General features: G+C 41.6%; 1 protein-coding gene and 1 long non-coding RNA gene across 3 annotated transcripts; both read left to right on the forward strand.

Moving 5' to 3' along the window:
* The first annotated feature begins 1,586 nt into the window (after window positions 1-1,586).
* On the forward strand, window positions 1,587-27,309 carry LOC5518460 (protein PHTF2). Of its 2 annotated transcripts, XM_048734057.1 has the most exons (21): window positions 1,588-1,887; window positions 3,938-3,997; window positions 4,391-4,460; window positions 4,829-4,925; window positions 5,394-5,502; window positions 7,350-7,385; window positions 7,500-7,594; window positions 7,939-8,081; window positions 8,769-8,971; window positions 9,697-9,745; window positions 10,127-10,212; window positions 10,350-10,448; window positions 10,936-10,994; window positions 11,540-11,636; window positions 11,941-12,072; window positions 15,209-15,295; window positions 15,622-15,686; window positions 18,060-18,156; window positions 24,621-24,716; window positions 25,081-25,206; window positions 25,604-27,309. In XM_048734057.1, exons 1-21 carry the CDS (start codon window positions 1,849-1,851, stop codon window positions 25,622-25,624), a joined length of 1,866 nt encoding a protein of 621 aa, XP_048590014.1. In that variant the 5' UTR covers window positions 1,588-1,848; the 3' UTR covers window positions 25,625-27,309. The 2 variants fall into 2 exon arrangements, with proteins under 2 accessions (XP_048590015.1, XP_048590014.1); XM_048734058.1 differs by lacking the exons at window positions 18,060-18,156; window positions 24,621-24,716; window positions 25,081-25,206; window positions 25,604-27,309 and adding an exon at window positions 16,085-16,244 and having other exon boundaries at window positions 1,587-1,887.
* Window positions 19,048-21,998, forward strand: LOC116602060. The gene is made up of 2 exons (XR_004290264.2): window positions 19,048-20,977; window positions 21,402-21,998. It is a non-coding gene; the product is annotated as an uncharacterized LOC116602060 (long non-coding RNA).
* Window positions 27,310-27,318: the final 9 nt, after the last annotated feature.

Genomic DNA, 27,318 nt, shown 5'->3' on the forward strand with positions numbered 1-27,318 from the left:
AGTTTTGTCTACAACTAGCACGTCTATTTAGAACCGAAAATGGTGCGCACCCCCTGTACCCCCCCACCCCCTGGATACATTTTCTTTATCCTGAGGCATATGTTTCACTGTATTTGAAAACTTTCTTAGTGTGACTGCATAATTAAAGTTTTATGCTACTTTTTTGTCCACTTTTTTTTTGTTTTAACATAAATTTTCCGTCACAAGAAAGTTGCTTGTCATGAATATATTGTGTGACGCGCGTTACCGTGGGCACCTTGACAGTTTTGTTAGGTAAGCCAACAAGATGCGAGAATACAATGTGCTATCTGGTACGACGCGCGCTACCGTGGCCACCTTGACGTTTTTACGAAGTATGTCAATAAGGATGCGAGAATACAATCTGGTACGACGCGCGCTACCTGGCCACCTTGACGGTTTTGTGAAGTAAGCAAATAAGGATGCGAGAATACAATGTGCTATCTGGTACGACGCGCGCTATCGTGGGCACCTTGACAGTTTTGTGAGGTAAGTCAACAAAATGCGAGAATACAATGTGCTATCTGGTACGACGCGCGCTACCGTGGCCACCTTGACGGTTTTGTGAAGTATGCCAATAAGGATGCGAGAATACAATGTGCTATCTGGTACGACGCGTGCTACCTTGCCACCTTAACGTTTTTACGAAGTATGCCAATAAGGATGCGAGAATACAATGTGCTATCTGGTACGACGCGCGCTACCGTGGGCACCTTGCCAGTTTTGTGAGGTAAGTCAACAAAATGCGAGAATACAATGTGCTATCTGGTACGACGCGCGCTACCGTGGCCACCTTGACGGTTTTGTGAAGTATGCCAATAAGGATGCGAGAATACAATGTGCTATCTGGTACGACGCGCGCTACCTGGCCACTTTGACGGTTTTGTGAAGTAAGCAAATAAGGATGCGAGAATACAATGTGTTATCTGGTACGACGCGCGCTACCGTGGCCACCTTGACGGTTTTGTGAACTATGCCAATAAGGATGCGTGAATACAATGTGATATCTGGTACGACGCGCGCTACCGTGGCCACCTTGCCAGTTTTGTGAGGTAAGCCAACAAGATTCGAGAATACAATGTGTTATCTGGTACGACGCGCGCTACCGTGGCCACCTTGACGGTTTTGTGAAGTATGCCAATAAGGATGCGTGAATACAATGTGCTATCTGGTACGACGCGCGCTATCGTGGCCTGGTACTCCGCACACACATACACAATGTCAACCCTCCTTTCATATACAAATACTTTCTTTGATAAATGCAAAATAAGTTGCGATGGGGGTGTCACACGCAAAAAAAATACGCGTGCGACCTGCAACATTTTTTTTGCGAGACAGGTCGCAAGAGAAAAAACGTACTTGTAAACAGGGCTGGGGTTTAAGTTTCCCTTCTCCCCGCGTCGGAGTCTGTTATCGTGCCACAGGGTAGTAGCATTGCATTCGCAAAGTGGTGAATTTTCTTATTTTTGTTATCAATTTAGCCAAGAGAGCTTGATTTAGCCTAACGAACTTTGTTCTTCCTGCCCTTGTACTGTTACTTTTGCGGGAGACTGGGCACAACTTGAGCCCGCGTATCGTTCACTTGTCATAACCTCGCGTCTTAGTTCACATTTTAAACCCGACGGAGCAAATTCTCTTCAAAATCATAACTAATTCTTTCTCAAAAATTATTGAGGATTAAATGAAGGATCCGAAGGAGTTGTGCGTGAGCCCTGGGATGGTATAGGCGTCGAATTTAGCTGAAAGTTTAAGTGTGATTTGTAAAAAAACGGCCACAACACAAGCCAGCGCTTCCTCGCGACAGCGTGAAAGGACATCGAGGTCTTTTGTATGGACTTGGATAGAAATCTTTCCTGGTTTCATAGAAAGGTAAAAATTCACCCTGTTTGTTCGTTAATTTGTTCGCGTTTCTACGCCTAGAATCGTTTAAATTGCACACTTATTGATTGGTAATTTTGTATTCGATTTTTATTTGCATTCCACTAGTTGCCGCGCTCAGCGCTCGACTCAGCCACAAAGTCAAATGTTTACATATCTCTGCATGTCTTCCTTGGTTAAAACATTAGCAGAGGTCGGGTGCTGAATGTTTAAGACAGTTCTGTTACTAGTTCATCTGTTATTCTTGTAACCTTGAAACAGCAAGTGTAAATTTTGAGGTCGTTTTATTTAGACAAATTTAAATCCGGTTGGTTGTTTTGCGCTTGATAAAAAAAAATCATAGTTGCCGGCAAATTCTGTCATTGTTGCCTGTTGTTATGTAAGCTCTTTTTACGTGTGACATGTAGCGAAGCCGTTTATTGTGGTTTTCCAATATTATATATGTTTTTTCTCTTCCTTCTACTGTTTCAAAGTATCCGTAAAAATAGACCTTTTTGCTTTTTGCGCTTGTAGAGTTCTTCAATTTATAACCAATTTAGCACGGCTCTTACTGTCAAAATGGCTCTTGAGAAAACTAATTCACGCTATCTCACTTCAGTAATTCCACACCGAAACATCTTCGTGAATCAGACTGCAAAGATTTAAAGCATATTTTGTCTCATTCTATTTCTTGTTTTTAGCTCTGGCCTTGAAAATAAGAAATCCCTTGATTTTTTTTATACAGCATGTTGTGCTTCCCTCTATAACTATTCGTAAAAAGCCTTGTTATGTGCCCTATTACACAAAATTGATTATGAGACAACATCAGATTTCCATCACATTTTCTTGGGCATAAAGATCCTATCTATGTGAAATCTATCTGAAAATGGCCAAAACTCAACTGCCCTACGTGTCCAACAAAATATTTTGTAAGACACTCCCATGTATTTCATGTACCAAGCAAAGGACACTAGATTCATTTAAAGATTTAAAGTATGCTTTTACTCATCTCTGAATTTATCAGTCGGTTTGATCTTGACATTATTTACCATGGACAGCTGTTACTCCATTTGCCCCCAAGATAAAAAAATGTTTTTTTATGTCAATGATCAGCAGACTTTTTGAAAAACACTTTCACACAAGGGTTTGAGAATAAGATCTGGTTATTATGGCAAAAATTGGAAATAATTTCTTAAAGAAATCATTCCACTTCCAAACAACGACTGTAAATATATGTGAAGCATATTTTATTGGATAAGCATTGTGATGGATGCAGCCTTCTCAAGGAGAAGGTTATTGTGAGGCGAGTTGTATGGCAGTATGGTTGACAAAGATTCCCAATAACAAAAAAAAAATATATATACTCCGTCTTGATGGAGATAGTCAAACATCCAGAGGGGGTGCTTTGTTGAGCTGGCAGCCAGCCGGTTTTGAGAAGGAATATTACGGTATAATTTCTGATTTGATTTTGATCCATAAAGAAATTGAATTTGATAAATTAGGAGTGTGTACAAATATATCAGAAGGAAAATATTGAATTCAGTCACAGTTTTCAACAATACCATGCTTCTCACTCACACTATATGTTTATGCACTCTGGCCACTTCTTAGCAGGCACACAGGTCTGACATTACCTAGCAATGCTAAACCCCCCCCATTCCAGGGTACCTAAAAGTCAGGGGGGGTTGCTCAAAACAAAATCCAGAGACACATTTTTTGGATTGGAGATGATGGGTTTACAGTGGGGCCAGAGGAAAGCTCTCCAGGGAAATTTGGACGATTTTGAACTTTTAAAACACTAAAAAAATGTTAAAACCTTAGTGTCATTACCTTATTCCCCTTAAATCATCCTCATAAATTAGCTGTTTTCATTATTAATGGCTCTTATGTACTGTCTTGGCTTGATCCATTCGACTGCTCAAAGCAAGAAAATTTATTGGTTGAAGGTGCCGTGATTGACTTTAGTGCTATTCCCAGACAATGGATTTTGAATTCTGTTTGGTGACTACAAATTCATTTATGAAATAATGCAATATATGCGATATGTGATTTGTCTTGCCAGCTTGGAAGGTATGACAAAGCTTCTTGGGAAAGAACCTTTGAGGAACAAGAACAAGAACAGGTTGGTTTATCAGTCTCACAAAATCACACATAATGAACATGACCATTTTTTGGTCAACTCCATGACAGCTTCACAAAACTCTTGTGCCTCATCAAGGAAGCTTATAACTCAAAACCAAAAGCCTTTTCCCTCGTGTTTGCACCTTGATAATAGTCAGCTCCTGCCTATTTTTTTAGTTATACTGCACTACCTTGCATAACAAAAAGGCATGTTTTTATGTTAGTCAACGCATTTCGGTAAGACGACCAGAACCAGACCAGAAAAGGTTGTAGGTTCCCCTCTTGGCATGGCCTCTGTGTTACCAGAAAGTTTACAGCATCAAACGATTGTACCTAGAACATAGATCTAGAAGTTTGGAATCACTCAATATCCTCTTTTCCTTAAATATAACAGAGCTCCCTACAAATCACAAAGAAACCTGGAAGTTTAAAACCTGAGCTGATAGATGTCGATCTTGTTGTGGGTAAGTATTTGTGTGTATTTGAATATGTTTGAGAAGAAATAGAGAGGTCAAGTTGAGAATTACCATACAGTTCCTTATAAAATAACCTGCTGGAAAACTGGATATGGAAGGAATGCAGGATTGTAGCAGGGGGTAGGACAGTGATTGAATGTGCCCCCCCCCCCCAATATTTTTAAAAATTATAAGACAAAGTCCAGAAGGGGCATGACTGGGTCCCCAATATTTTTTCAATATTTCTTCTGTATTGTGCCCTCCCTCCCCCCCCCCCCTTCCAATCTTAAGTGACCTGCTTTGGCTCTGGAGTTTCCTGTTTCCTTTCTTTTAGTAGCCTATTTCAATGGTTAATAAATATTGGTCTTTTTCTTTAGGATCAACATTCCACAAAGCCAAACCAGTTCACACATGGCTCGCAGTTGCCAGGAAAGGAATCATCCGGGTCATCCTGTATCCATTTTATCATCAATGGTAAGATTTACTCTGTTAAATATCCAGTGCTAGTGCTATACATCAGGCACTTGTATTGCTTCAACAGTTTATTAAACATTCAATTTTTTTTAAACATTTTACAGTGAGGACACAGAAAGTGGGCCATGCTGAGCAACTTTGACCAATCATATTCGGCTTGAACACGGTAAACATTTTGAAAAAAAGTTCAGCCAATAAGAAACGCCAGACGTGTGTAATTTGATCTTGTATATGTAGTCGCAGTTGGAAAGTGGCTCGATCACTTGTAAAAATACGAGTGATAAACAATGTTCGTCATCTGTCATTGGCTGAACTTTTTTTCAAAATGTTTATGGCGTTCAAGCCGAATCTGATTGGTCAAAGTTGTTAAGCATGGTCCGCTTTCTGTGTCTTCAATTTAAAAATACACTTTGATTTAAGGTTTTGATACAAAGTATTTATTTATCTTTTATCTTTACCACTTTTTAGGTGGAAACAGCAGACCTCTACAAAGCTCTTCTTCGTTTTTCTCTTTCTGTATTTTTGTGAGATTCTTGTCCTCATTGTGTATCTGACCGACTATGAGAGTCGTATGAAGGTACAGATACAGGCAGTGCAGTTAAGGCCTGGCTAAACATTGAAATCAAATGCTCACGCCAGCATGTTTAGTCTACACAAAAACATTTTCATAAAACATGGGCGCGCACACTTTTTCTGTTATGATTACGCGAGAGATCAAAGTTGCGCCATGGGAATTTCAAGCAGTGATTGGATAAAATCACGAAGTGCGCGAAGTGTTTGGAGTGATGAGTGGCTAAACGATAAAACATTTGCGTTTAACGCAAATGTTTGATGAAATGTTTTGATCTCGTTCAAACATCTGTATGTGTTGTGGAAGCCAATTGAGTGCCATGTTTTGTGGGTGGCTAAAAGTACAAACATTTGCGTCAAACGCAATGTTTGACAAACATGTTTGAATGTTTAGCCAGGCCTTGGATGTTTAACCAGGATTGCAGTAGCAATAGACAGGACCACTTGCCTCCATATCAAAAATGTGAGAATTCCCCACCTTGCTTAATTTTTGTATTGTAAATTGTGCCTCTCCCTCCCCCCTCCCTAAAAAAAAAAAATAATAAAGATTATACAGTATGCATTAAGTTAAGTACATTTATGGAAATTGAGAAATGTTGCAATTAAGGTGGCGCGCCGAGGTTGTTTTGGCTAAACAGCTTATATACTATGTTCCCTACAGAAGACTCATTTTCAGCGCCATTTTCGTAAATTTTTCAGATTTTATTAATACATCTATGCTTTATCAGTTTCCGCTAGATTCACTCTTCTTGGAAATAAATTATTTTTTGTCATGCAAGTTAAAAGGAAGCAATATTTTTATATTAAAATAAAAATCTCGAAATCTGTGCGATGAATTTTATTCTAAATCTACAGTAACACCTTACAATACTCCAACTTGAAGCACACAAATTTTTGGCTTAAAACTGACCTGTCAAACTTCGCGATTGATGAATCTTTATTTCACGCCAAAATTGTCCTCGCAATATTTGAAAAAATAAATGCACTCTTGCCTACAAAGATCCATCCCCGAATTTACGCCCCCTGCTAAGTCCAAACCCTAAGGCAACTTGTGTGAGAGGGGCAAGAGGACCAGTGTTGCCCAAGAATAAATTTCAGATAGTCAATTCGAGAGTATTTTTGTTAAGATAATTTGAAAACTAAAGAATTTTTCCTTTTCAACATTTTAGCGCAACCCGCTCATCTCCCAAACTATTACCCGACTCTATTGGTAAAATAGGCCTTACCGAAAGTACTTGCTTGATGTAGTTGTATGTCGAACCTGCATTTATGAGAAATTATAATCAAAAGTTGATTATTTGAACGCGCTTCAAACGAAGCCCACGCTAGTGTCACACATGCTGGAGCTTCAAGCTCATCGCGCAGATTTCGATATTTTATTTTAATACAAAAAAATGCTTCCATTTACCTTGAATGAAAAAAATAATAATTTGATTTCAAACAAGTGTGAATCTTGCGGGATCTGACAAAGCATAGATGTATTAATAAAATCTGAAAAATTCACGAAAATCGAGCCGAAAATGAGTCTAATATAGGGAACTAGCTGTTTAGCCAAAACAACCTCGGCACGCCACCTTGAATAAATTTGAACACATCAGGGTAAGTAAACAGCCTGAGAATTCTCAGAATATTCCCTGATGAGCATGACCCAATGCTGTGAAGGCGTTTTTAGATTTCAGGTTTTCCCCCAACTCAAAAAATGTGCTGCTCCAGGCTTTTCAGTAAATGCAATGTGGGGGATACACGGGTCTCTGCCCTATTCACTAGGAAAGAAAAAATTGGGGATATGCTCCCCAAAAGAACTACTCTATTGTATACTCCTGTTGCCTGTTAAAGTACATTATTTGATCTCAGGTTGTCTCATGGACAGAGGCATATGGACCTGGACTGGTAAGTTTACCATTATCAATATTTTGCTCAGATGCTGCCACATTTATTCATTCATATTCCGGCATGTACTGTACACAACCAAAAATCTTAAGTTTTCCTTTTCCTTTTCTACAGATGATGATATTGCTTGGCATGCTCCACTTCCACTTGGTATCTACAGACCATTCCGAGAATATCCGAAGGAGAAGAAAAACTAAACACATTAAAAAGTGAGTTTGATAGAGCACTCAGTATTGTTACTAGAAAAGCAATTTTATTACACTTTACCAGTTGAAAATTTTAACACTGCCTTTGCACACAGTTCACACAGCCCTGTGTTAATGCAGAACTGGGTTCAGTTTTCTGTCAGACAGTTTGAGCAATCGATAATGAAACCAATATTATGTTGAAGGAAGAAAAAAATAAATAGTATTAAATGACTAAGCCAGAAGACAATTACATTAACAATGCAGAATAGCCAAACAAATCACAGAGTCCAGCTATTTTGGCTATCACAATGTGCGACAAACTTGACTGTTAAATAACCTACTGTATTGTTAATAATTATTGACAGGCGACGTAGCAGCAGAACAAAGCGTCAATCGAGCTGTGAGCGCGACAAAGCAAAGAATGGTTTGATTGAAAATGTGGCTTCATTAGGTGTGAATTGCACCACAGTGAGAAGGAGAAATGGCAACAGTAACCTCAGTGACCAAGGTACTAGAAAATGGCCTTCTTAGACTAGTTAAAGAATGTTGATCAGCCAGTCCTTTGTTATTGTTTATGTCATACAAGTCTATTTGCAAGAGAACTTCAAAATAACCATCCACAATTGAAGCCTCAGTGATCAAGGTATAGTACTGTTTGCTCTACAGTACTTGGATAGAGGGAGTTGATCAGCCATTCCTTTTTCATTGTTTACATTAATAAATACAAGTCTATTTGCAAGAGAACTTCAAAATAACCATCCACAATTGAAGTCTCAGTGATCAAGGTATAGTACTGTTTGCTCTACAGTACTTGGATAGAGGGAGTTGATCAGCCATTCCTTTGTCATTGTTTACATAATAAATACAAGTCTATTTGCAAGAGAACTACAGAATAACCATCCACAATTGAAGTCTGATACTCATGTGACAATATTTGACAATGCTTGAATTTGCTTGTTTTCAGTGACTCTGTAGGGGGAATGTAAAATGTTGGCCTGATTAGCCTTCTTTAATAGCTTTCCCTTTTAGAGCGGAACCTCGTGATTATTGCCCATCCTTTTACAGATGTGAACACCTTACATTGCATTATTGATAATGATGATGATGGATCATGATTGATAAATGGATATTATTGTTATCACGATGGTGATGACAATGATGACGATGGTGATTAATAATGCCATCCTCTTCACAGATATGGATGCCTTACATGACAGCAGATCAGCGGAGATGAACGGCTCAGTCCCCACACAGCAAGACCAGGAGCATGATGGTTACCGCTCAGAGGATGAGGATTCAGAGAGTAGCGACTCCACAGACTCCACCTCTGAGAGTGACGTTAGTGAGATGGTTATGGAGAGTACTAACGAGGAGGACCCATTTGCATGGGATAAGAAGGTAATACGTTTCCCTAAAGTCATTGATCAACCTAAGGTTGGCTCCCTGGACCCATTTGCATGGAATAACAAGGCAGTACTTTTTCCTGAAGTCATTGATCAACCTAAGGTTGGTTCCCTGGACCCAATAGCATGGAACGAGAAGGTAAAACTTTTCCCTAGTCATTGATCATTCTAAGGCTGGATCCCTATTGGGATAGCACGGGATAAAAAAGGTAAAAACTTTTCTTTTAAGACTGGCATTGTCACCATGAGTTTACTTCTGGATGGCCGGCAGATTTTGATATTTAATCTTTGTCTTTGTAACCCTTGTTTGTTTATCGAGGGTAACATATTTAACCGAATATTCTAACCTCAGTTATTAAGCACTGTCACTGGGCCCTATTAAACAGAAAATCAGCACTGTATTATAAATCAAGACCTCAAATAAACTTCCAATAGACATGCTGCTTTCACAATAAAACCCAAAATATTTTTCAGTGAATTGCTTGACCCATTAGAGCCACCCGTTTTAGGGGTCTTTGTCAGGGGGTCTTAGTCATCTGCCATATTGGCATCCTAGCAAAGTACCTATGAAAGCATCCATTTCCATTGGCTGATTTTGGGAGTGATTTTGCTATTTTATCATACAGTATCTAAATGTTTAAATTACTCAAAATAGTTTTAGATAAGATCATTAATTTTACTACTGGGTCTAATCAGTGTGCCTACTGTTGATTTCTCTAGAGTGGTGACAGCGATGTCAGTATTCCACCCCCACCCATCGCAGAGAGAGGTACAGAGTGCACTCACACAATACTTCTGCGCTTAAGGGAACCCCCCTCCCCCCCCCCAAAAAAAAAAACCTGCAAGGCTAAATGGTACCGAATTTCATTCAATGGGGCTGTTCTAAACAGAACCTTGATTTTAAGTGCTCCAACTTAACAATCTAAAAGGTGCCCATTTTATCAGAGGGTAGTGATAACCAAGCTCGAAATTTTGGTGATTATAAAAATGACATAAGCAATTCGCATTAGCATTAGATTTGCTTAACAAATTACCTATGTCATGATCCAAGCCAACCACACAAGCCAAATGGTCAATTTAAGATATTTTGTTTGTTCACAGTTTGATAACTGGTGGAAGCTGTACTGAATTGTTGATTTGCTGTTTGTAGTGATGGTATCAGTATGGGAGGTGAAGCAACTGAAGAAAGCTCAGATGACCCTTATGGAGATCAGCGCTGTCATAGCGGCCAAAGTGGTATTATTTTTTATTAGTTTATGTTTTTATATGTACAATATTTTACCAATAAAACACATATTACATGTTTTGCCATTTAGCCAGCTCATCTCTCACCCTAACACCAAGCTGTGTGTTGTTTACCTTGCTTTTCTCAGGAGGCACATAAGGGCAGTAATGGCTATATCCACTTCAGCTGTTTTGTTTCTGTGGTGCTTGCTCTAGTGCCTCTGCTCTTCAGACTCAACAACACAAAGGTGTGTACAATGCAATTTTTCCTGTGGTTCTTTTGTTGTTGTTGTTGTTTAAATCCCATTTTTGAAGACAAATAATATTATTATTACAACATTTGATACTTGTTACAAAATTTATCTTAAATCTGGCATTGACTTTACCAAATCTGCTGATGGGAATGAACACTTTCTGACACCAGGTATTTGCCAGGGTGACAAATACAATGCAAATTTTGTAACATGCGATACCATGGCCACCAATACAAAACAAAGCTTGTGACGCACGCTACCACGGCCACTAATACAATACAAATTTAATGAGGCGCGCCACCATGGTCACCAATACAATGCTTGTGATGCTCTTGGTATTAGCGATCTTGGCCGTTTGGCTGCTATTTTACTTTGTGAGACTGTCTAGTGGCTATGCTAGTGCGTGTCGCACGTAAAGAATGGCCGAGACCTACCTTATGACTAATTTGTGATTTCTTTCTCCCATTATTTGCTGTTTCAGGACGTGCTGGACGACTCGTTGGGGGAGATTTTGTGTGTCATGTTCGGTTACTCAGCTTGGTGAGTAAAAAGAGAAATCCTTCTTTACTACCCCCCTCCCCTCTACCCTTCCCTCCTCTAATAAGAAATAAGCCCTTGGTTTCTCCTTAGGCTTTCTCCACTTTTTGGTATGTGAGAAAACACAACACCACACCAAAATTTGCTCCTGTTTGCTACCATTGCGCCAAAAACCGACAGACAAATGTTTTTTTTTGGAAAATGGTCGCTTACAAAGCAACGGTGCTGGTGCGAAGCTAGGTACCTGAGCTGGGTTACTAGAAATTAAGTTATTGCTAACCAACTGGGTAAATGTCCTTTTGATCCAATCAAATGTTAAAATAGCCGTATTTTACCTGATTTAGCGCTAACCTACTTTCTAGCAACTGGCCCCTGTACTCCAAAAGAGGAAAATGAGAGCTTTTGTAAAACATCAGATTATCAGTTCCTTTGTGACTATACTACTTAGCTCAAGATGACCGTGAATCGATTTGTCCCTAGACTGAATCTCAGACCATCGTCTTCTGTCAACACACCCATTTGATGGTTTCTTTTTGTCTGTGTTTAAGGTCGCGTTTCATCGTAGCGGCCAGTATCTTCGAGCGTATCATCCTAAGTTTTTCTTTCTTCTTTCTGCTTTGTGTGGCCGAAAGGTCATATCGAGAGGTAAGATACGCTATACAACTAAAACACCATTATCCAGGCTTGTGAAACTTCTCTCTGAACGTTGAACTTTTAGATGTTACCAGTTTGTGGTATAACCGTCTTACACCTAGGGGAAAGAAAACTGGATTGAAAAATTGTTCTTTAAAGTTGTTGTTAGGCTAGGCGGTTCTAAAACTTCGAAAGCTGCCTGGAACAATTTATCTTCATCCTACTATAAAGTATATGCATACAAAAAAATTGCTTAAGTAAAATATGAAAACCTGTTTTCTCGCAATATTTACTTGATCTTAAACACTCCCTACAGCGGTGTCTATATGCCAAGCTGTTTGGCTGGTTGACCTCGTCACGTAAGGCGCGAAGGGCGGGCCTGCCCCACTTTAGGCTCCACAAAGTCCGTAACATCAAGACCTGGCTCTCGCTGCGCTCACTTCTCAAGGTACTACAGGGATGACCACCCCCCTATGCTATTACGGACACCCTGGGTGGCTGTAACACTGTGGGGATACTAACCACCTCTCTATTACGGACACCCTGGGTGGCTGTAACACTGTGGGGATACTAACCACCTCTCTATTACGGACACCCTGGGTGGCTGTAACACTGTGGGGATACTAACCACCTCACTATTACGGACACCCTGGGTGGCTGTAACACTGTGGGGATACTAGCCCCCTCACTATTACGGACACCCTGGGTGGCTGTAACACTGTGGGGATACTAGCCCCCTCACTATTATGGACACCCTGGGTGGCTGTAACACTGTGGGGATACTAACCACCTCACTATTACGGACACCCTGGGTGGCTGTAACACTGTGGGGATACTAGCCCCCTCACTATTACGGACACCCTGGGTGGCTGTAACACTGTGGGGATACTAGCCCCCTCACTATTACAGACACCCTGGGTGGCTGTAACACTGTGGGGATACTAGCCACCTCACTATTACGGACACCCTGGGTGGCTGTAACACTGTGTGGATACTAACCACCTCACTATTACGGACACCCTGGGTGGCTGTAACACTGTGGGGATACTAGCCCCCTCACTATTACGGACACCCTGGGTGGCTGTAACACTGTGGGGATACTAACCACCTCACTATTACGGACACCCTGGGTGGCTGTAACACTGTGGGGATACTAGCCCCCTCACTATTACGGACACCCTGGGTGGCTGTAACACTCTGGTGATACTAACCACCTCACTATTACGGACACCCTGGGTGGCTGTAACACTGTGGGGATACTAACCACCTCACTATTACGGACACCCTGGGTGGCTGTAACACTGTGGAGATACTAGCCCCCTCTCTATTATGGACACCCTGGGTGGCTGTAACACTGTGGGGATACTAACCACCTCACTATTACGGACACCCTGGGTGGCTGTAACACTGTGGGGATACTAACCACCTCACTATTACGGACACCCTGGGTGGCTGTAACACTGTGGGGATACTAACCACCTCACTATTACGGACACCCTGGGTGGCTGTAACACTGTGGGGATACTAGCCCCCTCACTATTACGGACACCCTGGGTGGCTGTAACACTGTGGGGATACTAGCCCCCTCACTATTACAGACACCCTGGGTGGCTGTAACACTGTGGGGATACTAGCCACCTCACTATTACGGACACCCTGGGTGGCTGTAACACTGTGGGGATACTAACCACCTCACTATTACGGACACCCTGGGTGGCTGTAACACTGTGGAGATACTAGCCCCCTCTCTATTATGGACACCCTGGGTGGCTGTAACACTGTGGGGATACTAACCACCTCACTATTACGGACACCCTGGGTGGCTGTAACACTGTGGGGATACTAACCACCTCACTATTACGGACACCCTGGGTGGCTGTAACACTGTGGGGATACTAACCACCTCACTATTACGGACACCCTGGGTGGCTGTAACACTCTGGTGATACTAACCACCTCACTATTATGGACACCCTGGGTGGCTGTAACACTGTGGGGACACTAATCACCTCACTATTACGGACACCCTGGGTGGCTGTAACACTATGGGGATACTAACCACCTCACTATTACGGACACCCTGGGTGGCTGTAACACTCTGGTGATACTAACCACCTCACTATTACAGACACCCTGGGTGGCTGTAACACTGTGGGGATACTAGCCACCTCACTATTACGGACACCCTGGGTGGCTGTAACACTCTGGTGATACTAACCACCTCACTATTACAGACACCCTGGGTGGCTGTAACACTGTGGGGATACTAACCACCTCTCTATTACGGACACCCTGGGTGGCTGTAACACTGTGGGGATACTAGCCACCTCACTATTACGGACACCCTGGGTGGCTGTAACACTCTGGTGATACTAACCACCTCACTATTACAGACACCCTGGGTGGCTGTAACACTGTGGTGATACTAACCACCTCACTATTACGGACACCCTGGGTGGCTGTAACACTCTGGTGATACTAACCACCTCACTATTACAGACACCCTGGGTGGCTGTAACACTGTGGGGATACTAGCCACCTCACTATTACGGACACCCTGGGTGGCTGTAACACTGTGGGGATACTAGCCCCCTCACTATTATGGACACCCTGGGTGGCTGTAACACTGTGGGAATACTAGCCACCTCACTATTACGGACACCCTGGGTGGCTGTAACACTCTGGTGATACTAACCACCTCACTATTACGGACACCCTGGGTGGCTGTAACACTGTGGGGATACTAACCACCTCACTATTACGGACACCCTGGGTGGCTGTAACACTGTGGGGATACTAGCCACCTCACTATTACGGACACCCTGGGTGGCTGTAACACTGTGTGGATACTAACCACCTCACTATTACGGACACCCTGGGTGGCTGTAACACTGTGGGGATACTAGCCCCCTCACTATTACGGACACCCTGGGTGGCTGTAACACTGTGGGGATACTAACCACCTCACTATTACGGACACCCTGGGTGGCTGTAACACTGTGGGGATACTAGCCCCCTCACTATTACGGACACCCTGGGTGGCTGTAACACTGTGGGGATACTAGCCACCTCACTATTACGGACACCCTGGGTGGCTGTAACACTGTGGGGATACTAACCACCTCACTATTACGGACACCCTGGGTGGCTGTAACACTGTGGGGATACTAACCCCCTCACTATTACGGACACCCTGGGTGGCTGTAACACTGGGGAAACTAGCCCCCTCACTATTACGGACACCCTGGGTGGCTGTAACACTGTGGGGATACTAGCCACCTCACTATTACCAACATATTGGGGGTTTTGTTACCCACACCTTGTTATTGTTTTCATGAAATATGGCTAGACAAAAAACTATTTCAAGGAATTTCAAAATACACATCTAAAAACATATTATTTTAATACTTCATTTACTATCGAAAATATTCCAGTAGCTTCCTCAGCCGACGATGGAAATGGATGCTTTTTTGCATTCAGTGTTTTGCTAGGATAACTATATGACTGACGGAGACTTTTTAGACATCTGGAACATCGTATGTATATGTGTTATGGCTCATTAATGGATTTTTTTTTCTTTTAAGCGCCGTGGGCCTCAGCGGTCAGTAGACATGATTGTCTCGTCGTCCTTTGTTCTTGGGATTTCACTTGTCATCATCATGTGTGTCCAGGTAACCCGTGTAATCCAAAATCTGTGTAACTGGAAATTCAGGAACTTCTGTGTTTTTATAGCGTATTTGAGCTTCACTGTACCTTTTTTTTTTTCAATTCAATTCAATTTATTTCAACATTTCTAATCTTGAACCTAACAGCTTATCTGAATTTCAGAAACGGGTCATAATGTTCATGCGTTGTATTCGTATTCTGTATCTTCCACAATCCAAAGTAATTCAACAGTGATCTATACTTGGCCCGTTCTTTTTCTTTAAATCATTTGCTTGTGTGACTAATGCATCCCTGCTGAATTGCTCAGTTAAACAAGTTTTACCTATTGCAGCTTGTCAAAGGGTCCGAGAAAGAGCGATTCCTGTCGCTGCTTTTCAACTGGGAGGTCTCAGTCTGGTAAGGGCTTAATAATACCTCCTTGAAAATGCAGTTACCCGTGGCTCTTTGATGTCATTAATACCTTACTTAGCATGCGCAGTCACCCATGGCTTTTTGCGGCCGCTAATACCTTACTTAGCATGCGTTGCTACCCATGGCTCTTTGCGGTTGCTATTGCGCAGCTACCCATGGCTCTTTGGGGTCGCTTATACCTTACTTAGCTTGCGCAGTTACCCATGGCTCTTTGGGGTCGTTATTACCTTACTTTGCTTGCCAGTTACCTATGGCTCTTTGCGGTCGTTATTACCTCGCTGAATGTGTGCAGCTCCCTATGGCTCTTTTGGGTTGCTAGTTTTTGCTGGTTATGGGGATGGAGTTATATTTGGTACTGTACGCTTACACTCTCTGTGTCACAGGTGCTTGGTTCTCTCTCTCTACGTGGGGTATGGGGTATATTTGGTTCTGTACGCTTACACTCTTTGTGCCACATGTGCTTGGTTCTTTCTTTCTACGTGGGGTATGGGGTATATTTGGTACTGTACGCATACACTCTTTGTGTAACAGGTGCTTGGTTCTTTCTGTCCACGTGGGGTATGGGGTATATTTGGTTCTGTACGCTTACACTCTTTGTGCCACATGTGCTTGGTTCTCTCTGTTTACGTGGGGTATGGGGTATATTTGGTACTGTACGCTTACACTCTTTATGTCACAGGTGCTTGGTTCTCTCTGTTTACGTGGGGTATGGGGTATATTTGGTTCTGTACGCTTACACTCTTTGTGTCACAGGTGCTTGGTTCTCTCTGTTTACGTGGGGTATGGGGTATATTTGGTTCTGTACGCTTACACTCTTTGTGTCACAGGTGCTTGGTTCTCTCTGTTTACGTGGGGGATGGAGCTATATTTGGTTCTGTACGCTTACACTCTTTGTGTCACAGGTGATTGGTTTTCTCTGTTTACGTGGGGTATGGGGTATATTTGGTTCTGTACGCTTACACTCTTTGTGTCACAGGTTCTTGGTTCTCTCTACGTGGGGTATGGGGTATATTTGGTTCTGTACGCTTACACTCTTTGTGCCACATGTGCTTGGTTCTCTCTGTTTACGTGGGTGATGGAGTTATATTTGGTACTGTACGCTTACACTCTTTGTGTCACAGGTGCTTGGTTCTCTCTGTTTACGTGAGGTATGGGGTATATTTGGTTCTGTACGCTTACACTCTTTGTGCCACATGTGCTTGGTTCCCTCTGTTTACGTGGGGGATGGAGTTATATTTGGTACTGTACGCTTACACTCTTTGTGTCACAGGTGCTTGGTTCTCTCTGTTTACGTGGGATATGGGGTATATTTGGTTCTGTACGCTTACACTCTTTGTGTCACAGGTTCTTGGTTCTCTCTACGTGGGGTATGGGGTATATTTGGTTCTGTACGCTTACACTCTTTGTGTCACAGGTTCTTGGTTCTCTCTACGTGGGGTATGGGGTATATTTGGTACTGTACGCTTACACTCTTTGTGTCACAGGTGCTTGGTTCTCTCTGTTTACGTGGGGGATGGAGTTATATTTGGTACTGTACGCTTACACTCTTTGTGTCACAGGTGCTTGGTTCTCTCTGTTTACGTGGGGTATGGGGTATATTTGGTTCTGTACGCTTACACTCTTTGTGCCACATGTGCTTGGTTCCCTCTGTTTACGTGGGGGATGGAGTTATATTTGGTACTGTACGCTTACACTCTTTGTGTCACAGGTGCTTGGTTCTCTCTACGTGGGGTATGGGGTATATTTGGTACTGTACGCTTACATTCTTTGTGTCACAGGTGCTTGGTTCTCTCTGTTTACGTGGGATATGGGGTATATTTGGTTCTGTACGCTTACACTCTTTGTGTCACAGGTGCTTGGTCCTCTCTCTCTACGTGGGGTATGGGGTATATTGGGTTCTGTACGCTTGCACTCTTTGTGTCACAGGTTCTTGGTTCTCTCTACGTGGGGTATGGGGTATATTTGGTTCTGTACGCTTACACTCTTTGTGTCACAGGTTCTTGGTTCTCTCTACGTGGGGTATGGGGTATATTTGGTACTGCACGCTTACACTCTTTGTGTCACAGGTGCTTGGTCCTCTCTCTCTACGTGGGGTATGGGGCATATTTGGTTCTGTACGCTTACACTCTTTGTGCCACATGTGCTTGGTTCTCTCTGTTTACGTGGGGTATGGGGTATATTTAGTTCTGTACGCTTACACTCTTTGTGCCACATGTGCTTGGTTCTCTCTGTTTACGTGGGGTATGGGATATATTTGGTTCTGTACGCTTACACTCTTTGTGCCACAGGTGCTTGGTTCTCTCTACGTGGGGTATGGGGTAAATTTGGTTCTGTACGCTTACATTCTTTGTGCCACAGGTTCTTGGTTCTCTCTGTTTACGTGCTGCGCTTCATGACACTCGGCTCCAAAATCAACCGGAAGTATCGAAACACGTCTGTTGTACTCACGGAACAGGTAAGTCACAATACTAAGCTAGTTAAAGAAGGCTAACCACGCCGCCATTTTATGCTCCCGCTCAACGCAGAGTGACTCAGAGAATCCATTTCCATCGGCTAATTCAAACGAGTAACCAATATATTTTCTATCAAATATCGTTAATAACATACCAGAATTCATTCGTAGACTGTTATTTTGAAGTTCCCTTGCAAATAAACGCTGTATTTTCAATGATAAACAATAACAGGATCTTTGGTTAAACCTGATATGGTCTATAAACATATGCTTAACCACGGGGGATATCAAAAGGGACTATAATAGATTTGTTTCTGTTAATAATCTTCACGATTGCCATGTTTTCAGTTATTCAAGCTTGAAAATTTTGTGAAACGGTCTTTTCCATTGGATTCCAGATCCAGATCTTTATTGGGGCCGTTTCTGTCCATCATTTTCATGACAATTGCTCTTGCCTTTTCAAGTGCGCTCTTGAATCCCAATACTGTCCAACACTGTCTCACATTGGCCATTTGTCATTTGGAATGGCCATTTGTCAAGCACTAGTGGCAAATGGCCAAATGGTAATATAATGCAGTAGGATGTGGCTTTCAGGGGGAGGGATGGTCCTATAAATCAATAACATTACAGTTTTTCTAGCACTGCAAGTATCTGATAGCACGGAGATCATAAAGTCATTTAGCACTGCAAGTATCTGGGCTAAGGGACAAAGCTATGGCAACAGTTATGAAAAGTAAGAGGGAGGGGTGGTCCACCATACATATAGCAGACAGTCAACACTGCAAGTACCACGGTCAAGGCATAGGGCTATGTGGCAAATGGCGGATATGGTGGATATGGTGAAAAGTAAGGGGGAGGGGTGGTCCACCATACATAGCAAAAACTTAGCACTGCAAGTACCATGACCAAGGCATAGGGCTATGTGGTAAATGGCCGATATGGTGGAAAGTAAGGGAGAAATGTGGTCCCCCTTACTTTGCAGATACTCGGCACTCTAAGTACCTATGACAAATGGTGGATTATGGTGGATTTCGTTAGAAGTTCTCACCTTAGAATGTCAACCGAAGCTGGCTTTTCAATTAATATCCTGTTTATTTTCTAAAATATCAATATGGAATTTTATGATATCGCCTTCAAGACAAACTGTGTTATATCTTCCCACTCAAATGATCTATCTTATAAATTAAGCCCATTGAGTGCCATGCAACTTACTAAAATGGTAAATTCCTTTGGAAGCATCGCTAGGTCTCCGAGAGGATTATGATATTGCTGTGTGCCTCGTTTTTTTAACGGATGCCCTTTTCAACCGTGCTGTTTCGAGATGCGAAATTCACAACCACAAATATTATTGATGCATGTGTTGCCTCGTTTTTCTAAGAATGCCTTTTTCTTCAAACCGTCTATACACTGTCTATATGCACTAGGAAAATCGTAAAGTTAATGATAACCCAAGCAGTCACTTCTTTGTCAGTTGTCTAGGTGCGATAGCTTGTAAAAGTTCCTGGAACAGTATAAAGGTTTAAAAGGTAATACTAAAAAGCCACGGCGAACAAAAAGGCGGGAGCAACCTATTTCAATCGTGCTATTTCGACGTGCGAACAAAACAACAACAAATAATATTGATGTTTTACCTCGTTTTTAAGAATGTCATTTTGTTCAAACCTTCTATGTGAAAATTTTTGAAATGACAAGTGAAAATGATATTGTTGTGTTGCCTCGTTTTTTTAAGAATGTCTTTTTGAACCATGCTGTTTCCCGATTCAAACGACATAACATATAACATATTTATGCGCTGCTTAGTTTTTATTTTTTTTTTTCAAACCGTCCTTATGTACTAATGGGAATCGTAGTTTGGTAGAAAAAAAGAAAAAGAATGCCCTTCTAATAAGGCAATAATGGTAACACGATAGTTTGGATCATAAATATTTCCCGGTATAGGTGTGACTGCTCGTAAACGTGCCTAGAACAATAACTAGGAAATACTAATACGTCGCGGGCAACAAAACGACGGAAAATACCTAAATGCCGGAAACCACAGTCCTAAGTATTCAAATACTTTTTAAAAACATTTTTGTTCGCAAGTATTCTAGTATTTTTCACATTCATGGTGTATAAGCTTATCAGCGAGAAATCCGTCAATTCTATTAGACTTATTCGGATTAAAAAGTGTCAAACAAGTTCGTTAATGTTGCTAACTATATTCCAGGAGACAACTGGCCACCTCAGCTCCTACGGTTACTCAGTTACTCAGATTCTTCCTTCGGCCGGCAAAACACGCCGAGCATTTCCCTGTCCCTGTATAGGTGCTCGTGCGTGGAACAGTAAACTGGAAAATACTGATAGGTCAAGGGGAACAAAGAGGCGGAAATAGCCGAAATGACGGAGACCGAAAATAATGTTTTCGGCAAGGGCTTTTGTATTTTTATTTACATTGAAACTTGCATACACCAGCTAGAAATACGTAAATCCTTATAGAGGCTTTTTTCGTGTGAAAAAGTAATTTTGATTTTAAATTTTTAAATGTTGCTTTAATTTACCCCAGGGCCACCTACTTCTACATAGCAGTTTCTTAGCCCAAACACATTATGTGTGGCAGAGGCCAGAATGTATACGTAGGAGATGAATCCTAGGTTTGAAGACTTCGGCCGCGAATAATTAATCAGCGGTAAGAAACTTTGGGAGCGGCCGCAAAGACCGCCGGGTCCCCAAATCGTCGTACGACCAGGCTGAGAAAATCGACCAGAAGAAAGTTACGCCTGACAGTTTACTGAAACAATTGGATAATTTCTAAAATCAGAAGTTGACGACATCGGAAGAGCACCAGGTAAAATAAAGTTCTCGTTGAAACAGTGGCAATAGATCTAGGGGGAAAGTTTTTATATGCAATAATAGCATAATTAAGCTACATTTTCATCTTGTTTGCATGTTCTCTTCCTGGCTAGCATAGGCCTCTTCCATTTTTTGCTAGTTTTAAGTAATGGAGTGTTGGGAGTTCCTGGGATGCGGCTTAGGATACTTAAAAATACCTACAGCATCTCTTGCCTCGGGGGATAGAAATTCAAGTCTTTTGGAAAGATGAAACCAGTGGCGATGCCATACTTGCAAAAACGAAGCCTTTTGATCGGTATAAGTTGGTGTGCCGTATTTAATTGACAATTGCTGGCTGTAACAGATGACTCCAAAATGACTGTGTCTATTCCAGTTGAGTTTAGAAAATATAAGTATAAGTATGTATCATTATTCTACAGACCTACAGATTACTGTGTCTAGCACTCCAAGCAAGAAATTGGACTATGACTAATAGTGCAAATGCAATAAAAGTTATAGCTCCATTGTTATCAGGACATGGCCATGACTAATGTAAGCCCAAAAACCTGTAGCAGTGGTCAGTGTGGTTAAACATAAAAAGTCAGTCGTTATTGTCTATTAGAGACATTGGATAGAATTATTAGCTGAGAACATTTACTCAATACTGTACAACCTCATGGTAAATATAAAGGAAATATCTTATCCCTGTCAAATGTTTAATTTTCTTATAAATGTTACCTTGTGTCATTATTATCATTTCCATTTGAGACTATAAAAAGCAGTCTGCGCAGCAGTCTAGTAGGAAGAAGGCCTATGAGACGGAACCAGTGGGCGATGCCGTACTTGCCAAAATGAAGCCTTTTGATTGGTAATATTGAGCATGCTGTAGTAAATTAAAATTATAATTAGCTACGAGCATTAACTCAATACTGTAAAATGCTCATGGTAAATAAAAAGTTTATATATAAAGAATAACTATCCCTTGAAATGTCCAATTTTCTTACAAATATGACATTGTGGCATTATTATTATTTCAATAATAAGAAAATAAAAAGCAGTCTGCGCAGCAGTCGAGTAGGCCGAAGGCCTGAAAGACGGAACCAGTGTGCGATGCCATACTTGCCAAAACAAAAAATTTTTAAGTAAGTAAAACGAAGCATTTTGATTGGTATCATTGGGCATCTATTTGCCACAAAGCCCTATGCCTTGGCCATGGTACTTGCAGTGCTATGTGTCTGCTATGTATGGTGGACCACCCCACCCCCTTGCTTTTCACCATATCCACCATTTGCCACAAAGCCCTATGCCTTGGCCATGATACTTGCAGTGTAAACTGTCTGCTATGTATGGTGGACCACCCCTCCCCCTTGCTTTTCACCATATCCACCATTTCCACCAAATCCACCATTTGCCACATAGCCCTATCCCTTGGCCATGATACTTGCAGTGTAAACTGTCTGCTATGTATGGTGGACCACCCCTCCCCCTTGCTTTTCACCATTTCCACCATATCCACCATTTGCCACATAGCCCTATGCCTTGGCCATGGTACTTGCAGTGTAAACTGTCTGCTATGTATGGTGGACCACCCCTCCCCCTTACTTTTCACCATATCCACCATTTGCCACATAGCCCTATGCCTTGGCCATGGTACTTGCAGTGTTGACTGTCTGCTATATGTATGGTGGACCACCCTCACCATATCCACAATTGTATTAGCCTTATTCCTAAAGCCTTGGTACTTGTAATTCTGAATAGCTCCTATATATGCTAAGTATGGGTCTATAGGACCATCCCTCCCCTTAAGTTATATTTGGTACTGTACGCTTACACTCTTTGTGTCACAGGTGCTTGGTTCTCTCTGTTTACGTGGGATATGGGGTATATTTGGTACTGTACGCTTACACTCTTTGTGTCACAGGTGCTTGGTTCTCTCTATGTGGGGTATGGGGTATATTTGCTACTGTACGCTTACATTCTTTGTGTCACAGGTGCTTGGTTCTCTCTGTTTACGTGGGATATGGGGTATATTTGGTTCTGTACGCTTACACTCTTTGTGTCACAGGTGCTTGGTTCTCTTTCTCTACGTGGGATATGGGGTATATTTGGTTCTGTGCGCTTACACTCTTTGTGTCACAGGTGCTTGGTCCTCTCTCTCTACGTGGGGTATGGGGTGCTTTATTTATAAGATAGATCATTTGAGTGGGAAGATATAACACAGTTTGTCTTGAAGGCGATATCATAAAATTCCATATTGATATTTTAGAAAATAAACAGGATATTAATTGAAAAGCCAGCTTCGGTTGACATTCTAAGGTGAGAACTTCTAACGAAATCCACCATAATCCACCATTTGTCATAGGTACTTAGAGTGCCGAGTATCTGCAAAGTAAGGGGGACCACATTTCTCCCTTACTTTCCACCATATCCGCCATTTACCACATAGCCCTATGCCTTGGCCATGGTACTTGCAGTGTAAACTGTCTGCTATGTATGGTGGACCATCCCTCTCCCTTGCTTTTCACCATATCCACCATTTCCACCATATCCACCATTTGCCACATATCCCTATGCCTTGGCCATGGTATTCTTGCAGTGTAAACTGTCTGCTATGTATGGTGGACCACCCCTTCCCCTTACTTTTCACCATATCCACTATTTCCACCATATCCACCATTTGCCACGTAGCCCTATGCCTTGGCCTTGGTACTTGCAGTGTAAACTGTCTGCTATGTATGGTGGACCACCCCTCCCCCTTACTTTTCACCATATCCACTATTTCCACCATATCCACCATTTGCCACATATCCCTATTCCTTGGCCATGATACTTGCAGTGTAAACTGTCTGCTATGTATGGTGGACCACCCCTTCCCCTTACTTTTCACCATATCCACTATTTCCACCATATCCACCATTTGCCACAGCCCTATGCCTTGGCCATGGTACTTGCAGTGTTGACTGTCTGCTATATGTATGGTGGACCACCCTCACCATATCCACAATTGTATTAGCCTTATTTCTGAAGCCTTGGTTCTTCTAATTCTGAATAGCCTATATATGCTAAGTATGGGTCTATAGGACCATCCCTCCCCTTCAGTCCTACGCTTCAGTGTTATATTACCATTTGGCCATTGCCACTAGTGCTTGACAAATGGCCATTTCGAAATGGCCAATGGCCAATGTGAGAGAGTGTTGGACAACCCTCTTGAATCTTTTCTGAGAAAACAACCTTTACCGGCTTACTCATTCCGTGGGATTCCAGAAGGATCTATTCTGGAACTGTTAACCTTTTTTTCGCGAATTTAATTTTTGCCTGATCAAGGGCGTTCTTGAAACTTTTCTTAAAACAGGCTTTACTGGTTTCCTCATTTCATGGGATTCCACAAGGATCTGGGACTACCAATTTTTTTTTGGCAAATTTCTCTTGAAACGTTTCTTAAAGAACTTTTTACATATTTATCATTCTCACGCAACGCTGGAACCCTCTTTCGATTAGCATACGGACCTCGAGCCTTTCCAGGGTAAATCTCACGGGGATTTGTCCTGGGACCCTGGGACTGTTTTTAATTGTCTATGTAACGAATAATACTTTTTTTAGAATGAAGCTCTTGAGACGTAATGAAGACAACCTTCACTGATTTATCCTTTCCTCGATAGATCAACCTGTACCTGCAGATGGAAAAATCCCCGCACAAGAAAGACGAGCTCATGATCGCGCATAACGTGCTCAAGCTTGCCGCTAAACTACTCAAGGTGACTTGTTGTACCGTTACGCCCCGATCAAACGAAGACGAGAGTTGATGAGAGCCGATGAGTGTTCAGATTCTCATGGCCGTTTGACTGTGACCTTCTCGTTCACTTTGAACATGTTCAAATTCAGCATGACGCTTGACGAGAGTTGACACCGTTTGATTGCATGAATGAGGATTAATAAAAAAAACTCTAATCAACTCTGGAAGACGTTTTGATCGCAATCCTGTGGGAGCTAGGAAAAGTGGGACTCTTTTCGACTATCATTCTAATGAGGTTTTTATGGTTATACCCTGCTCTAATATCACTTATTTGTATGGCTTATTGTAAATTCTGTTTTAAAACGTGCTGTGTGTTTCCCTGACAGGAAATTGAAAGTCCATTCAAGTTATCCGGTCTGTCCATGAACCCACTCTTGTACAACATCACTCGTGTCGTGGTGCTGTCGCTTTTCTCCGGCGTCATGTCGGATCTGCTCGGATTCCGACTCAAGGTACGATAAATGTTGCGCTGTACAGCATCACTCGTGTCGTGGTGCTGTCGCTTTTTTTTAGCGCTTAGTCGGATCTGCTCGGAATCCGACTCAAGGTACGGTAAATGTTGCGCCGTACAACATTACTCGTGTCCTGGTGCTGTCGCTTTTATTCGGCATCATGTCGGATCTGCTCGGATTCCGACTCAATCTTCGTTGAATGTTATGCTGAACAACATTACCGTTTTGTTTCTGTCGCTTTATTCGTTGTCATGTCGGGTATCGTTGGGCTCATACTAAAGGTTGTGCAAGGTAGTCTAGCGCCTTGTTGCTATTTATATATTCTTCTGTCTTCTCTTGTCGTCTTGTCTTCATTTTAGTTGAGATCGCTTTGTTTTTGTTTTCCGTAAAATTTCAGATTTGGAAAATCAAGGCCTAACCATCCTTTCGCCGCCGCACTGACCTAACAGAAAGTAAACGTTCTATTGGAGGTTAGACAGATCATGTTAGCGGTCACCCTGTTGTGTTATTAACCAGCCCCCCACGCATGCTTGATTGCCACAGGGATTCCACTACAAATATAGTTTTGTTTTGAAGGCACGATTCTTAGCAGATTAGGTTTTAAAAAGAGTTTATTTTGTTATGTCATTATTTATTGTACAGTATACAGATTAATTTATAGTAATTTATATACACGGCCGAAAAAGGGGTTGTGAAACCACAGGCATCCCACCCGTTTTAGTTTTCTTTTTCTTTTTTTTTTTGTATAAGATGGTTATTTTGTTTGTTTTTGTTTAACGACACGTTCTTGCGTTTTTCTGTTAATTACTCCAATATGCTTTTAGTCGTCTCGTTTTTTTAGACTTTAAAGAACATCTGTCAGCCACCATTGTTGTCATCCCAGAAAAGTGAAAAATCATCCATTTTCATCGGCTCAATTCGGGAGGCTGTTGCGACATTGGTTAATGAATTTGGTTAATGCAGTATAAAGTTTTGCTTTTTAGTTGTTTTGGGATGTTTTTCTCATAATTTGCCTCTTGGCTGATAACAATTAGAAAGGTGTGGCTGACAATGGTTCTTTAATGCCAATAGTTCTCTAGTACCTGAAGACGAAGCTTGCTCCGAAAGTAACCTAAGAAGTCGAGAATCATTTACTATAATTTCTTATAATTGCGCCGTGGTTTATTTGAAACCCACTGCCAATCGACTGCAAAAACGTCTCGAGGAAGTGATTGTCCTTATTGCGACGAGCACTCGTGACCACAAATCTATCAGTATCAGAACTGTATATTTCTTATTAAAAGAAGCATGTGCACGCATTCCTTACTAAGGAATAGTAAGAAAAAGCGTTTTCGCTCTAGTGTATTTTACAGTACGACGCGCGCTACCGTGGCCACCTTGACATATTTTGAAGTAGCCCAATAAGGATGTGAGAAACGTGCTATCGTTGATATTAACGTCACTAGCCAATCAGCGTGACGAAAAAACAGAGCATGAGCAACTTCGTAGTTGAAAATCACCTATTAAAGAAGTCCAATTACGCCGCCATTTTATGCTCCCGCTCAATATGGAGTCACACAAAGCATCCATTTCCATCGGCTAATTCAAGCAGGTTACTGAAATACTTTAAATAAAACATCGTTAATAAGATTTTAAAAACTTCAATCGTGGGCTGTTATTTCGCAGTTTTCTTGCAAATAAACGGATGTATTTTCAGCTGTAAACAATAATAAAGGAGTGGTTGATCGACATTCTTTAATTGGTAAACTTCCTTAAAACTTTGTCTTGGTGGCCAATGTAGCACTCATCGCACCATAATAATATTTATTAGTTAAAACTATCAGAGGAAAGCTCGGTTAACGAGGGATTTATGAAACTTTTATCCCCATCTCAACTGTATTATTTCATGTAAATAACAAAAGCATGATTATTGATTATATGATTATTATATTGGTTATTATATAGGGCACAATGCCGTTGCTATGAATTGCCTTGAATGATTATGGATCGTGTCCGGCAAATGTCCGGTATAAGTCCACTTATCTCAAATCATTGTTATTGCTGGTGCACCTTGTGAGCTTGCGAGTGTATTTTGATAAATATATTATTCTAGCTATTGAAAAAGAATTGTAT

This window comes from Nematostella vectensis, chromosome 11, assembly GCF_932526225.1.
Source record: "Nematostella vectensis chromosome 11, jaNemVect1.1, whole genome shotgun sequence".
Taxonomy (NCBI): domain Eukaryota; kingdom Metazoa; phylum Cnidaria; class Anthozoa; order Actiniaria; family Edwardsiidae; genus Nematostella; species Nematostella vectensis.

Bases quoted from the DNA above. Each gene is read 5' to 3' on its own strand.
- LOC5518460 (XM_048734057.1), top strand. From the start codon at position 1,849: ATGGACTTGGATAGAAATCTTTCCTGGTTTCATAGAAAG. The intron at 3,998-4,390 runs GTTGGTTTATCA...TAAATATAACAG, and splicing joins AGGAACAAGAACAAGAACAG to AGCTCCCTACAAATCACAAA. The intron at 10,213-10,349 runs GTATTATTTTTT...TGCTTTTCTCAG, and splicing joins CTGTCATAGCGGCCAAAGTG to GAGGCACATAAGGGCAGTAA.